At 29.0% G+C, this 16,428-nt stretch overlaps 1 protein-coding gene across 3 annotated transcripts; it reads right to left on the bottom strand.

Annotated features, from left to right (window-relative positions):
- Positions 1 to 32: 32 nt before the first annotated feature.
- LOC111625994 (alkaline phosphatase-like) lies at positions 33 to 12,115 on the bottom strand. Of its 3 annotated transcripts, none has more exons than XR_002756819.1 (9): positions 11,882 to 12,115; positions 11,191 to 11,365; positions 8,998 to 9,176; positions 6,564 to 6,771; positions 4,271 to 4,411; positions 1,480 to 1,671; positions 1,278 to 1,400; positions 239 to 774; positions 33 to 173 (listed from the first exon to the last, which is right to left on the bottom strand). XR_002756819.1 is itself a non-coding variant. In XM_023369264.1 (8 exons), exons 1-8 carry the CDS (start codon positions 12,062 to 12,064, stop codon positions 461 to 463), a joined length of 1,515 nt encoding a protein of 504 aa, XP_023225032.1. In that variant the 5' UTR covers positions 12,065 to 12,115; the 3' UTR covers positions 33 to 460. The 3 variants fall into 3 exon arrangements, 1 of the variants encoding a protein (XP_023225032.1); XR_002756818.1 differs by having other exon boundaries at positions 33 to 188; XM_023369264.1 differs by having other exon boundaries at positions 33 to 774.
- Between the last annotated feature and the right edge of the window lie 4,313 nt (positions 12,116 to 16,428).

Raw genomic sequence — 16,428 nt, forward strand, 5'->3', positions numbered from 1 at the left:
GAAAAAATATAGTACGAACCTTTTTTTCTTGTTTTCTTTATTTTATACTTAATTTTTTTACATTTTCTAATTTCCAGATACACACAAAAAAATTTACGGACGTTAGACAGCTCTTATCTTCATGTATTTTTACAATTAAAAAACAAAAAGGTTGGCCCATCATCGATTGGAAGCTTAAAGGAATGAATCTGAAATCAAAGCACTTTATAATTCAACCATCAATATGATGTTGACTTACCTTCAGATGCATTTTAACTCTCGAATTTTTCGAGTGTTACAGCCTTTACTAATTTATTCTTCAGTTAAATAGCTTTTGATAATACACATTCTATGAAATTTACTTCATGCTCGTATTCTTTTGTACACTCAAACTGTCGAGAACTGTTTCAAACTTCAGATGTAGTTTAAATTACTTCAATAAATTAATATCCAAGAAACTTTATTCGTTTCTCGAACAATGTCAAGTACCAACGACGATGCTCAATAACATTATCATTAACCATAAATTAGAAAACTTTTTTCCAGCTTGGCTTCTTAGTTCTGCTGGTCTGCACGCTTCGATTCGTTTTGTATGCGATTCCATTCTAAATTGGCAATTATCTTTCTCTGGACCTATACACGCAGCGTAGGCCATCGCATGCGGAATGTACGTCTGTTCGAACACCCCTCGAAATAGATGAGACATGGGTCCGTGAGCGTAAACTGGTACGTCTTCTCCACCGTGAGTGTCCCATCTACGAGGAACTGCCGACTGCTGTATGTAATTTTTATCTCCTGTTAAAATATTCGGATTTAATCAACTATCCTTGTTAAAATTATAAATGAATACAAGAAAATTATCATAATTACGTCGTAAAATTTTGTCATTTACTTCGTGCGTAAGGAGTCAAGCGTAAAAGAGTGATTCTATGTTTCTCTTAAAGGTAATTAGAATACTCGGAGATTAATTCCTTCCTAATCTTATACGTTAATTCCTAAAGTAATGATGACTTTTACATTCCTAGCTGTTATATAAGAGGGAAAGTATGACAAAGATATGGCCTCGCCCCTTAATATCTCCCGAACCAATTTGAAGACTTAAAGGTAATAGTAGCAATTATTAAAAATGAAAACAAACAATTAATACCGGGAAAGTCCAACAATAACGTTGTCATCCTTTTTAATGTTAATTTATATTTACTATCAATTGCTACCACGAGATTAGCTAAAATTTTTTATGCTTGATATCTCAATTGGCGGCAATATTAATAGGTATTAAAAGTGATTTTTCATCCTACCCGTATTAATTCCAGATATATTTTCTCTGCCATTCGGGTGATTCTTATTATATCCTGGTCCATTCGAATATAACAAGGTGGTATATGGCATACCGTCAACGTCAGATACTTTATCATCTACACCTGTTATATAAATTTTTTGGAAATATTTAAATGTTCAATTTTTACGCTAGTTCACTTATGTAATTAATGGAACACATACCAAAAATTGGATTTCCTCTCTTGGGATAACCACCGAAAGTGAAAACGTGCGAATGATCTGAAGTGACCACAATTAGCGTGTCCTCTGGTTTTGTCATCTCGAGAGCAGTGACAACAGAATATTCAAATGCTAAAGTATCAGTTAATGCCCTGCGAGCATTATTAAAGTGATGTGAATGATCGATCCTTCCACCTAATTATAAAAATATCAAATTTTATATCAATTATAATAATATAAATTATATTAATTACATTATAAAAATAAACTTTATAAAACTGGTACTTTTATAAATATATTTATTGGCAGAATCGATCTTCTAATGAACGATTAACAAGAGTTTCAACAGTCAATCATCATTAATTCTTGATTATCTGATATGAAGAAGGTAGAATTTAGAATAAAAGTAAAACAGATTATCCAAAATTCATTCAAACTGACTTTTTACACAGCCTTTCCACAATCGATTTATTCTGTAGATAGAAAAACTTCAATATAATTCCGTGTTCTGCACGGTTTTTATATCAATACTCTTGTATTAAGTTTACCCTAGGAAAATGAAATTTGTTCAGTTGTCACCGCGTTTAAATTTAAACGAGATGAAATCTTAACTTGTTTATACAACAAAATCTGAAAACCACTCGTTATTTCCTTCTGAACAGTATTCTGTTACTGATAAATATGGCTACATGTATACCTGATATGTATATCGTTACGTGTGTAGGCTTACCGTTACGTACTGGCGTAACAAAACGTCAAAACTTTGCTTCTAAAATTTTAAATGAAATTACTTTCTGACTGGGATTATTTCATATTAATTCTTTATCGATTAATTAACTAAACTTGCCTAAATTTCGTAATAATCTATGTGCAAGTGTAAGTCTATCTCTTTCTGTGTTTGTTTGCCTACGTCTATATCTATATATCTGTAATATAGTCAAACCTCTGAACTACGGCTGCTGCTGAGGAAACATTAAAAAATAGCCATTGTTCGGAGGTTTTTCAGAATGCTGTTTAAATACAATCATTATCGGGAGTTGGACGTTATTACAGGTTCGACTGTATAGAGTATAGTCTAGTGTTAAAGTAGTATAAATTCTTTTTAGTTTGGATAATCTCAACGAACGAGCAATTATTCATTATGACATTGTCGTGCTGCAATTTTTTATCATATTTTTAATTTATTTAATTTAAAATACACGCTCTCCACCTCAAATTAGTAGTAGCTTGCTGCCCCTGTACATCATACTTTTCCTTTAATGATAGAATTGTGCCGGTCATCTATTAACTGCTTTGCTAACTGTTGGGGAAAAAATTTGAATTGAATTGAAATAACATGACTTCCGGTTTGCATTAGAAGTTCGTATATAGTTAATCGGGGCCTTCTGCCCCTAAGTTTTCAACATCTGGTCTCGACATTCAGGAAAGACAGTCTGACAGCCGGACAGACAGTCGAACGACAGTAGGAATTTATAGGCCTACAATTTTTTTTTTTAAATTGCAGCCAAAAATGTTTATAACCTGTTTTAAAATCATTTCATACGAATCGATTTTCTTTTTTTCAATTACATTTAATTTGAGCAACAATTAATTCACTAATTTAAATAATTGAGCATTGCATTATTAAAATAATTATCTAAAATAGCTAATCTTTATTTTTACTAGACTATTTAAAAAAAATTAATTCAGAGATAGGATTGTTTAAAGTTTTATAATTTAAAAACGTATTTTGCTATTTATTCTACTTCAGGTGCTGTCAACTATCAAATTCTTTAATCTTTTTTAAACAATATTTTATTCGAAAATAATAGCGTTGATTCCACTGTAGCGAAAGTAATAACGTTACAAGAAACTTGCCAATATTGATCTATCTGTAAGCAACGGTCTCATTGTTCAGCCGAGTTTTTAGTGTAGGCTACTGCTCCAACTATTCAAGGTAGCTTTTAAAACCCTCAACTGATAAAAGTTCATTCAGTGACCATTTCAACTATTGTATCTAATTTTTAAACTCTTTAAGTTTCCTTTCAAGTAAAGAACAACGTCTAAAGTAGTGATAAGAAAAAAAATTCAATAACTAAATATAGCTGGCAATTGTATAGGTTAGATAAATGATTTTATTGCAGCTTTTAAGTGAAAAGAGTTCTTGTAAAGCAGAATTTCTGTTTTGAGTTAGAGTATTACTTTTATAGTAAATATAAAAGCAGTATTGCTTTCCAGTAATCAAGTTTCTTAGTGTATTAAGTTGTTCATATTATAGGCAGAGTAAGTTCTTAGCAGTAATACCTAATCTATAGAGACAGAGTGTCAGATCCGTATGGTTAGAGTGTCCTTAACTATCTCCAATATTGTCTATAACTCCTTTTGAATTAATTATATACATGTTATAATACAATAGTCATTAGTGAAAATGAACAGTACAGTACAATAGACTCATTAACAGTGAGACTATTAAAGAACATGTATATTTTAATAATTGATTTAAAAGAATTTATAGACAATACTGGAAATAATTAAGGACCTTAACCAGACAAAGAAGAATACTGTAGGTCTACAAGTTCGGTGTTGCTGCTAAATACTAAAGTCTAATTAATACTTCTAAATTAATAATAATGTACAGTACAACTTATAAATTGATGTAATTAAAAATAAACGTATGTTTTATAATATTCTGTATTGTAAAAACGATTTAATACGTAACTACAATAATTTATGGCAGTTAATCTACGTTTGAAATGAACGTTATTCGCAATTTCTCTTTTTGATAAATAAACATTATTTTGTTGTCGATACTTACCTTCAACCATCAGAAAATATCCGTGAGGATTTTTTCTCAAAATTTCGATAGCTTTTCTTGTCATATTTGCCAATGATGGCTCACCATTTGGTCCTGTATCTCTATCCGAATCGTAAGAAAGATGACCGTGTTCGAAAAGACCTATACAGATATATAAATATATATAAGTTATATATTTTACGTACTATTTCATTTATGTTTGATGTAAATTTATATTATAAATTACAACGATGATAAATATATTTTATGTACTGTACTGTACATAAATTCAATGCAGGTTTATATGAATTTAATCAAGTTCGGATTATAAATAATTGAATAATATTTTAATATTATGTGGTATAAAAGTGAGTAAATGCTATTTTGCAATGTCATGATACAGCTCCATAAAAATAAATAATAATAATTACAAATCTTGCACTATAGTTTTAGAATGCTAAACTAAAAGATTAATGCCTTAAAATTTTCATTTCTTTTAAAGGAAAAAAAATAATAATATATATAAATTTTATAAACTAAACTTATAAAAAGTTAACGACTTTATAATTATATTAATTTTAATAAACTTTGCTAATTTTCTATACAAAATTTCCGAATATTATATACTATTATATAACCACAAGATAATTTTTCTACTTTGTAAAACAAAGAAAACATTATTACATTTTCATCTTTCTTTATTGACTTTTACACTAAAGTGATGTAAGCATTTTAAATTAATATTTTATTGTAAATAAACATATTATATGCCCTGAAATTACACACAATTTTAACTTTAAGCTGGTAGTGTTTTTCAAAATTATTTATGCAGTTAGAAACGTTTATCTTCAGTTTACTATATACAGAAACGTTCGAAGTTTATAAACATATCCTGGAAAGACAGAGTAAGAAAAATATTTACTAGGTATTCGGAAAGAAATCGTATTAATTATAGAGATTCAGAACATTTATCTGCTGCCATGAGAGTATTATTTAAATAACCTATTATTAAATTAATCTATAATTATAATAGTTTATTATTTGAATATCCTATATTGGTTAATTTTAATTTTCATAAATTTTCTAGAAACTTTAAATTTTTCTAATCACTTTCGTAAACTTTCTTTTGCCTTAACTTGTTCATTTTAGCACATTGATTTTCGTATTTAGAATTCTGTTCGTAAGTTAAGTTAAAGATGATTGCTTGATTTCGTTATTTTTTTTTCTTCTAGATGTTGAAAGTTAAATGTATTCTGTTTCTTAAGTGTTTAAAATTTTCACGTACTCTACTTTTAAACGTCTAAAAAATACACGTATTCTATTTATTAAAAATTTAAATAGTGCTTATTTTATATATTCTATGTTTTTGAATCCATTTGTAAGTCCGAAAAAAGGGAAGTAAGTGAAAAAAAATTAAAAGATTTTATATGCATATGTTTATATACATATAATCTAAGATTTTGTATGCAAAAATCAATTGTATAAAAAATTCCTGCTCTTCTAAGTTAAAATATAAAAAACTTGACAGCATATATAAGTAATTAAAAGTAACGATTCAACAGTTTAAAATGATGTCGAGTGCTCTTGCTCGATTTTACAAACGCTCTAACAGGAATTCTAAGAGACCAATAATTTCTAATTACACTAAAATATATACTTTAAGTAATAATAAAAGCTTAAAAGGGGTATTTTTATTGAATTTTGATAAAAATCTACATTTAAAAAACACTGACACTAGCTGAAAATTGTGTGTGAAGGCATCTGTTACAACATGTTATTTAAAAATAGCTTTTATATGATTAATTATCATAAAAAGGTAAGGCAGGCGTAATTTTTTAAATTGTATACGCCAATAACGAGTAAAATTTTCATTAAATTCGACCCTACTCGAGATATGACGAAATCAACCTCCCATTTCCTGTAACCACCAAAATTTAATAGCACCAATGCCCTTTATGTATAAGTAACCACACCAAATTTTGTTTCTTAATCTTTACTCCATCGTGAGATATTAAACAAAATAAATACACAAACACAAAAAAACCTAAATCCATAGAATGATATTTCCGTATTTTTGGCATTTTTGAGGTTAGGGAATCTGTGTGACAGGATTACAATACTTTTCTATGTTATGTACTGTACAGTACATAATATCCGAGAAAGTAAAAATGTAAGTATAAACTGTGTTATATCTTATGACTTTTACTTATTTACTTTATCATTAATAAAAATGTCAACTCAATTAAAACGGTTTAATATAAACAAAAGATTATTAAAGACTAGTGAGTAAAAGTGTCATTTTTTTCCTCTTTACCTAATAAATAATCAACTTTATTAGAGTCGACATTATCGAAGTCTTCCTTTCTCCAAACATACTGATAAGAGAGATCTCTGGCTTTTTTATCTCTTTGCCAATCTTCTATGAGATTTCGTCCATCGTTTCTCCTTCCCATCTCGGTCGGTCTTTTGGGATCTCGTTCCCATTTCGGGACGAAGTGACGTCTTCCTCCTCCTAAAATCACCTGAAAAATCACTTTAACACTTTAACTTTATTACAAATTCTTAATTGTAAATATTCTAAATTAATTTTTAAAATGATTCAGAAAATCCCTAAATTCATTTTAAATAGCTGATGTGTAAATAGATAATTCTCATTGTTTGCTCTTAATTAAAGTAATGGCATCGAAGACAATAATAAATATTTTATTAATGCCATAGTTTATTCACTAAATTATTCAATTAAACGTTTTCTTGATTTATCATTTAACTAAGCGATAGAAAAACATTATTAAAAGTTAAAGTTGATTAAAAATACATTTATAAATGTAAAATATTGTACAAATGAATGGCTAATTAAGCAAATCACTTTTAATTTTATTTGTAAGTAGAGTTCAATACGTTCACTCAAAACAGATGCAACAAAACTTCAATTGTTTCGTCTTACCCGAGGCACTCCAGTTATAAATAGTTCGATCGATCTGATATTTAAATTTATCAAAAAATAGTTAACGTATACAATACGTTCATCAGCCTGTACGTCAAATGAATCAATATCATTTATCATTTCGCTGTTAATCGAGTCCACAAATAGATTATTGAATATTTTCTTTGATATCGAAAGCGTTATGATATTTATCTGTCTGTCTGAATTATTCGTAACTAAACACCTATACACACTGAAAATATTCCCAGTCAGTTATTGTTTTTCTTTGAAGCTTTTTTCCAGCCCAAATTGTTACATCGTCTCTGTTACTATTACTTTACTATCTTCAGCGAGTACTGTATTAGCAGCAGTGATGCGTTATGTATTCATAGAACCCCAGGCAAACTTGAATTAGGGAACCCCATATACAGTGTTGACTTTAAACATTTTTGTTCGGTAAGTTTTGGGGTATTCTCGTTCGTTTCTTCCTCTGCGCTGTACTAGTCCACCCTGCTCTTGTGCCACACCGACAATCCCAGATAAGGCCCAAGTTTAAATTTCGATATTCTCACTACATTAATAAGTTTATAAAAGATTGGTTTAGTAACCCTGTTGGCGGTGCCCAGGCAATTGTCCTTTTTTTACTCATAGGATAACGCGCCATTGACTAACAGCTGCTATTAGCTATGAACAGCTACTTTCAGCTAGTACTCTACAATAAACTATTACACTCGTATTTCTTAATCTTCAGTGTATGTAAAGAGAACCCAAACATAAAAAATTCAAACGTATTTTCGCAGTATTATAAACATATACTGCGTTATAAATATAAAAACACTCCAATAAAGCGTAGTTTTTGTTTTACTGAATTTGTTTAACTTTTATTTTAAAAGTATTGTTTATTTAAGCCGTAATACAGGTTTACATGACAAATCTGTTAAAGAAATATATATTTAGGTGATTGAATCATTTTCTTTTGTAATAGCTTCTCTATAATTAAGTTTCCTTTAATTTTTCACGTCTCAAAATCATTCTCGTATATTTTTATCAAGATATTACAAGAATAGCTTAGATTTAACACAGACAAAACAATAGGCAATTTATCCAGTATTTTTTTTTAAATACATAAATATTACAATCGAATATTCATCTGAAATGTAATATTTTCGAAGGAAAAAACAAATAAATATGAAATGCATGCTGTAAAAATAATCTTCAACAAATTCTACTCTTTTACAGAAGTAAGAACTAAAGCAGAAGTTTAAAAAGAAGAAGAAAATCTGGCAAGAATTATTTTTAAAAATAATCTGTACGGTTAAGCGTATAAAATTGGAATAAGTATAGAATAACAAAGCAGACTGTATTACAACTACTAGTCCCTTTTTTCCTCTGTATTTTACTGGCATACCTTCTTTTTTTAAAGAAAATACATCAATAATACATGAATCAATGTTAAATTCTAAAATTCAATGTTTTATTTAATATTTTGAAATTTAAAGATAAACTCCTAAATGGTTTTTCTGGTATTGAAACCTAACAGATTTGTCTTGCAAGCAACAAAACTGAGAGTAAATATTGATATTACCTAATAATTCATTGTAAAATTTCACCACCCTCAATGTATGTAGCATGTAATTAAATATATTCTTTTCGACTCATTTGTATATGGTTCTAAATATTTTTAGGTACTGAAGCGAATAAAAAAATTTTATAATCCTGTAGGATACTATAAAGTAAACAAGAGTTTCTGTAATGTAAAGCACGATACTTCTGTGACCTGTCTCTCTATAAGAGTACAGCTGGTGTGGAGTTGTAATATACTCACATTTATATTTCGTCCAGGTTCATCTTCAACTAGTTGCCTGGCGAGATCCTTACAAGCACTTTTAGCATCTTCAGGCATTTTATCGTCGCTCTCCCAATATCTGCTCGCTGCGTGCCCGTATGCAGCTGCAGGTGTTGCGTGTGTAATGCGTGTTGTCGTTACCACACCCGTAGCTTTACCTATAATAGTGAAATACATGTATTTATCATTTTAGCAGTTTAATATTACACTCGTAAACACCATTGTTTGAGTTTAACAGAATGTGAAAAGTAATCGGGATGAAAAGGATTATGAATTTTTGGTATGCACGTTTTCAAATCCAGATAAATTGCAGTGCAGAATTGATATATAGACACCTAACTATTAGTAAATTCCACACAAACTAATGGTATTTTCGAAAATATTGCTTATTGAACGAGTGTCGATTAAGATTTTTTTTTTCTTTTCTTGGTTTTTATACGTTCGATATTAAAGAACTAGAACGAAATAATACAATAGAAATGAATTTAATTAAATATTTTTAACGATATTTTCTCAATTTTAGTAGAAAATATATTTAATTCTTCTACTTCATGAATAAATTCTTTTTCTACGTATCTATATCTAAATTATTTGTTTATTTGGAACTTTTGGCTCAAATTTGAATAAAATTCCATTCGAATTAACTATATTTAATGCGTGAAATTTAAGAACAATGAAATTGTAATGTGTAGAATTTTCTTTCACTTAAATATGAATATATTTCTCATATTGCAGATAAATAAACTTATCATGTATTTAGTTGATGGAATTGAAAACATTTCTGTTTGCTTCAGGATAATGTAATAACTAATTATCTAGAACCTAATTTACAATTCATGGATATTTAAGTTTTATTTTCCAGGTTATTACTGTCTAATTCTAGCTCTTAATCATAAAAAATCGCATTATTTAGTACATAAATGAAATGTTTTCATCTGTATAGTATTTTAACATTTTTCTAATTGAATAAAATACAAATTCTTTGAACATTTTCAATGTCGTTTTTTACATGATAATTAAAGTTATAACATTTAGTTTTTTGTAAAACTCTAATTATTTCTTAAAACGACACTAAACGAATGCTTATACGCATCGTTACCTTTTAATCAATTTCTAAAACTTTCTATCTTTATTAGATATCTGCACTTAATCGACCTTTCTTTCTCTACTAAACTGTCAGCATAAACTGTCACCGAAGATAATGGGAAATAACGTGTAAGAAATAAGGAGAACGATGATGTCAAATAGTATGAAGATGAAAGAAATGCAAAATTGTAAAGTGTATGTAGTTGATGAAGAAAATTTTTTAAATGGATGTATTTCGTGCACAGTTTTTACTATGTTTCAAAACTTCGTTTCGTCAAGAAAGTCTTTCTAAGTTAAGAGCGAAAACTTTTTATTTCCTAATGCTCCTTTACTTATCGATCAATTCCAAAACATATTCTTTTATTACTCTGTGACGTTGATTGTTAACTCTCCCAGTCGTGAGTGAATCGGTTAGATTTATACTCTCCTGACGTCTAAAATTTTACCAATATAAAATGATTCAAGTCCCTTATACGTTGGCAAAACTTCGCTTTATGTAATCACAATTCAGAGAATATATATGTGAGTAACATTTAATAAATACATGTTTAAGAAACAAAATTTGGCATGATAACTTGTATATATGGTGCATTGATGCTATTATATTTTGATAGTTAAAGGTTAAGGGAGTAGGGAAATAAAGGGGATCGTGTCATTCTTAAATGATATCAGACTTAATGAAAATTTTACGTTTAGAAAACTCGTCTCTGCCGTCAAAATCAAGTTTTTTGCATTTTATAATAATTAATAATATAAAAGTTATTTTCTAATAATAGTAAGTAACAGATAGCTCCACACATAATTTTTCTTTGAGCTAACGTGTTTTAATGTTTCTTAAACATAAAAAGTCCAATCTCTTAAAAACCACACTTACGTTTAAAAAGTTTATCAAAATGTTTACGAATACATTTCTACTGACAGAATATTAAACTTTATTAACTCTATTAAATGTAATGTTTAACATATGTTCTGTCAGCACGCATTCTTCAAATTAATCTACCGTGCATTTGACAAATCTGCTTAAAGTTTCATTTTGTTCTAAATAAATCAAAGTATATTTAAATAATTTATCTGATAGTTATTTACCTTCTTGTTGAGCCCAGTCTGTTAGAGAAGGGACACGAGAAGTGAAGCTACTAAAGCATTTATCGTAAATGGCATTGTCATCTAAACCAATTGTTTCAAAACGACTTTTCACCCCGCAGAGTAACGCTGTGGCGCAAGCTCCAGAATCTCCTACCTGGCTATCTGTGTTGTAGGTCTGTAAATTAATAGTTAGTATATATATAATACATGTTTTTGATGTAAACTTTGCGTTAAGGCTAATATACAGTCGAACCTCGATATAACTCCAATGAATATCCGTAATTATTAAATAGAGAATTTTTTAGAATCAATATGTTACTACATGTATGATTTTGTACTTCAAACGATACCAGATCAGGTGACTTTTAAACTTATTCCTCTTGTTTTAGTTAGGCTACTATAGTTCAGTGCTACATTATATTTAGTGTTAATTTTAAGGTACACCATCAGAGTCATATTTAGACTTGTGGCCTGCACTACAATATAGAACAGACCAATCTTCCTTCACCAAATAATAATAGGCAATACAAATAGACTTTGACGCCTCCCTTAACATGAGGCGCTAGATGTAACTTGTTTAGCTTACTAGGCCTAAATCCAGCTCTGCACAAGATCGATAACGTTAAATCGAAGTTTGACTGTAGTTATTGTTTTGTTTTGTAAGTTTTTATCTAACATATGTGTATCTTACCTTTGACAATGCTACATGTTCGAACTTGTCGAAAGCTAATTCTGTGTCTTCGCCATTCTGTCCAAGTAGCTGACCTCTTAGTATCCTAGCAGTAGTTATGGTAGTTATTCCCATTCCATCTCCAATAAACAAGATAAGATTTTTGGCAATGTTGTAATTCCTCTCCTCTCTAACATTCTTCATTAAATTACTCTTGGCTTGTTCGTACCAGTACGATTTATCTGTTAAAAGTTAACGGAAAAGAAATTTTTAATTTTTTCTAAAACAATCCAACACCAAAGAAATAAAATTTAAAGATAAACTGTTTAAAATACAGCATTAAATCTTTTCTATTTTCGACATTGAGTGACACATCTTAAGTAGAAGGAGTGCATTGTTAGTCATTGCTAGCTAACATCGTGTTACACGGCTAGTGTTTTAAAAATAAATATCCTAGAAAGATTATAAATAAGAGAAGCATCTTGATTTTGTTTTTAAATGAAAAATACAAAACGGATCTGTGTTGTAAATTAACGAACCGTTGATGTATAATTTATAATCTAAACAATAGCAATCTCACTACTTAAATTTTAATTCCTTGAAAAACGTTTAAAAAAAGCGATCATTTGTAATCAATAAACTAACATAAAATCTACTACAAAAACATGATTTTCAAAAATACGTGATTATAAAATTTTTATAAGCATGTATTTATATAGTTTTATAGTTTTTTAAAGTAATTAAAAAAAGGAAATTAAATAATAGAATATTTTACATTAAGTGTCTAAGCTACAGCCTCATAGAGTAAGACCCTAAACTGTAATCTTATTTTATGAGCTCTACGCTATAAAATCATAGTGTACAGTTCTAAGTTATAGTTTTTTTTTTAGCTTAGAACTCACACTCTGATTTTATACCATTGAGTCTCATGAAATGAGATTACAGTTTAGGGTCTAACACTATAAGCTTCAGCTTAAGGTCACATCTGTAAGAGTCTAGCTTAAAACCTCATAGCATAAGAGCATACATTATGAGGCTATAGCTTAGGGCCTTACTTTATGAGACTTCAGTTTAAACCCTCACACTACGTTTACAGCCTACATCACACGTTATATGACTATTTCATGCTATTTCGATTCTATAGCTTAAAACATGATGTAGTTCAGGGCTCGGGGCACGACTTATTGAGGCTTCACCCTAGGATTCTAAGCTTAGAACCACTTTTATGAGATTGCAACTTAGGACCTCTCACTATGAGCTTAAACGTCGTTAAATTACTCGTATAAAGGTAATAATATAAAACGAGACGTTATATAGGAATAAAAGCACAAATAATTAAGGTACAATAAGTCTAAATCCAGCCATAAAATAACTATCTTAAATCAATATTTAAGTAAGAACAGCTCGAAGCAAAATTTTGAAATATGAAATATAATTTTCAATCGATTGTAATAAATATCTGTTTCATTAAAGCAGAATTAAAAAAGTTATATACAAAGTTAGCACAAGAGCTTTAGAACGTATTCATCTCGAATCTGAAAGTAATAATTCTCTTTCCAGGATTAGGCTATTTATAAAATAATTACTCATGTATGAAATATGATTCTTTTATAAAAATATTTTCATCTTTATTCAATAAAATACGACATAAAAACGAAATAAGGAAAGTTTCTTTCATCAAAAATCACTAATTTTACATAAAAAAAGAAAGAAAAAGAAAAAAATTACCTAACAGAACGGTTTAATTTTCTGTCTTCGACGAGGGAAGAAAACGTAAAGTTTTAATTAGAAAAGACAAAACACCCGAGATTTTCTTTTTTAAAACAAGTATTATAAGCTAATTAAGAAATTAATTGCTTTCAAATCACATATTTAATCTTCATTTCGTCTTTAGCGGATTAATGCTAAGTAATTTGTAGTTCGTCTTTAAAAAAAAAAAATTGGTTTTAATATTGATTCCAAACACCTTTCTTTATTAGTCTATTTTACACGTTACAAAACAAGAGGATTTTTAGGTATGAAAAAACAAAGTATAACAAAACACAGTGTTGTGTAGGAGCAAAAGCACAAAATAATATAAAACGGTGTTATGAGAGCGAAATAAACAAAACACAAAATATTTTGTAGCAGTAAAGAATATTTAATATTATAAAGCAGATTATTTTGTGAAAATGAAATAAATATATATATTAAGGGGAGTTTTCTGACAGTGTAAAAATTAAAATATAACAAAGCATAGCGTAAAGTGTAAGAGTGCAAAAACAGACATATTTCACAGACGTAAATACCTTTACAGGATTAAGTTACTTTTTCTATTATGTTTATAAAATATAATACGACAGATATAAAAATATAAATTTATATATAATAAAAACACAAACAAAATATAAATGGAATCACAATACTTCCTATTCTGTATTGATTTTAATCTCAGAAAAAGAAAGAAAAAAGAAACCTATTTTCGTGGCATTTCATACGAAATACATTCATATCCGTATCAAAATATAAATTTATTTCTTATAAAATAAAATTGTTACATCCATTAAAGTAACATCCCAAATGATTTCTCTTCATAATAACTTAGAAAAGTTTTTAAAAGATCAATATGTAAATTCGTTCATTCATCCCTTTGTGAGATACACGTCAACCGAATTTATGCAAAGGTTGAATAAAAATTATTCTTAGGAAAGTATGGTATTAGTAATTAGTAGGATTTGTTGGTGAATGAATAAGAGGACACACGAAATATTTACAATACTATCCATTTTAATCAACGAAGCTTTAAATGAAAAAAATGTAACTATAAACCGGATAAAGAGGATGAAGACGAGAAGCGACTAGTGCTATTTCTGTATCACTATGCACGTATTTTGAAAGATCTAACTGTACACCCATTAGCAACTGTGCATGCCTTTTTCCTATTGAGTTACACCGCTTAGTGAAAAAAATCATTGACATCCTGTTGTAATAATGCAACTTAGCACAATATAATTCTTGTAAATGGCTAATTTTCGGAAGTCTTTTTACATGCTTTTACTTGAAGGAAACATAACAGGAGACCGTCCCATACAGTTTAAGCGATGCGAATCAACGAGGATAGCTAGGATTTTCGTTATTGCACTTCAAAGAATGTCTGGATTAGAAAGAAAAAAGGACGTTTATAGAGTTTTATCTAAGATTAAAGGGTCGATGAAATAGCTTTGGTGACATCAATAAGCTGAATCGAATTATCCGCGTATTGATTGAACGAACAGCGAACCGATTCAATCATTGCAACCAACTTAATTAGCGTTAGCAGTTTGTTAAATTTATACGTGTTAACAGTGTTTTACTTAAAATCGTCTCAAGTAAGGACACTATTTATTTATCTGTAGTTAAAACATCATCTCGCATCTATCCAACCGTTTATTTACAATTTGAACTGTCTCTTTAATGGATACCAGATCATCGATTACACGTCCGAAGCTCGAATGTTTACATCGAGATTCGTGGATGTTCGATAATTATTTACGTCACTAATTTCAATCCCGAAAATCTTCATTCAACATCCACTCGTCTGGACAGTCTCAGGGGGGAATGAGAATCGAAGATTTACTATATGTTTTTTGATGCTTTTTTTCCTTCTCCTTCCTTTTCCTTTTAGATAAATTGGGTATATTGGGATCAATAGTCGTTAATCTAATTGAAATATTACAGAATTAATGTAAGTTTGGAAGGAAAATAATTGGTTAATTTTACTTTTGGAATCGATTTGGAATTGTTTGTCATTTGTCAAAATTTTTCCAATTATATCTTTCATTATTTTAATGCTCGTGAACATATTAGTTTTCTTTTTATTTTAAGTCTTATTAAACGGAAAGAATCTTGCAATTTCGTTTCTCGGAATTTCAATTTTATTTGTTCTTTTTTACTCCCTAAAAAATGAAATTCTAGTAAAACTATCCTGCTCCAATTTTTAACGCAAAGCTGGTTAATAAACTAGAAAAATTAGCCAAGAGTTAATGCCATTCGAGCTGCAAAGTTTCATAATAGAAAAAAAGAAAAACGATACTTTAATCAATAAAAAAGTGAACTGTTTTAAACTTTCTAGCAAGTTACAAACTACATTGAGTTAGCTGAATATATTCTTTTTTACATCGGTCGTAAACATGCCTGGCACGAATAAATGCAGCATCTGTTGAACTCCTACAGCATAACTGAATGAGTTAACATGTTTCTTTACGATATGAACTGCAACTTAACAATTGTAATTGATTCCCGCTTCTTATAACTTTTAAACGTGTAATTCAATGCTTATTCAAGTATCTCACCCGATTCTATAACATAATTATCAATATAAACCTATCTCACTCAGCAATGCAGTTGTTACTTGCTACGTATTGGACTAACAACCAGACTGTCGATTAAGATACGTTTATGATTATAATTATATATAGTAAAGTTATATTGGATTCCGCATAACTTTGTAATATCAACTTAACTTAAGTTCCATAAACATTACGTAGTTATAATGAATTAAATACGTTTAAAACTTTATGTAATTACAAATAATATATATATAATTTATA

This window comes from Centruroides sculpturatus, unplaced genomic scaffold, assembly GCF_000671375.1.
Source record: "Centruroides sculpturatus isolate CEXI.00-Female unplaced genomic scaffold, Cexi_2.0 scaffold316, whole genome shotgun sequence".
Taxonomy (NCBI): domain Eukaryota; kingdom Metazoa; phylum Arthropoda; class Arachnida; order Scorpiones; family Buthidae; genus Centruroides; species Centruroides sculpturatus.

What these genes read in the sequence shown, in the direction of transcription:
- LOC111625994 (XM_023369264.1), bottom strand. Translation starts at nt 12,064, where the DNA reads ATGAAGAATGTTAGAGAGGAGAGGAATTACAACATTGCCAAAAATCTT. An exon ending in AACATGTAGCATTGTCAAAG is followed by an intron (nt 11,366 to 11,881) that starts GTAAGATACACA and finishes ATTAATTTACAG; the next exon opens with ACCTACAACACAGATAGCCA. An exon ending in TAAAGTTGATTATTTATTAG is followed by an intron (nt 4,412 to 6,563) that starts GTAAAGAGGAAA and finishes ATATCTGTATAG; the next exon opens with GTCTTTTCGAACACGGTCAT.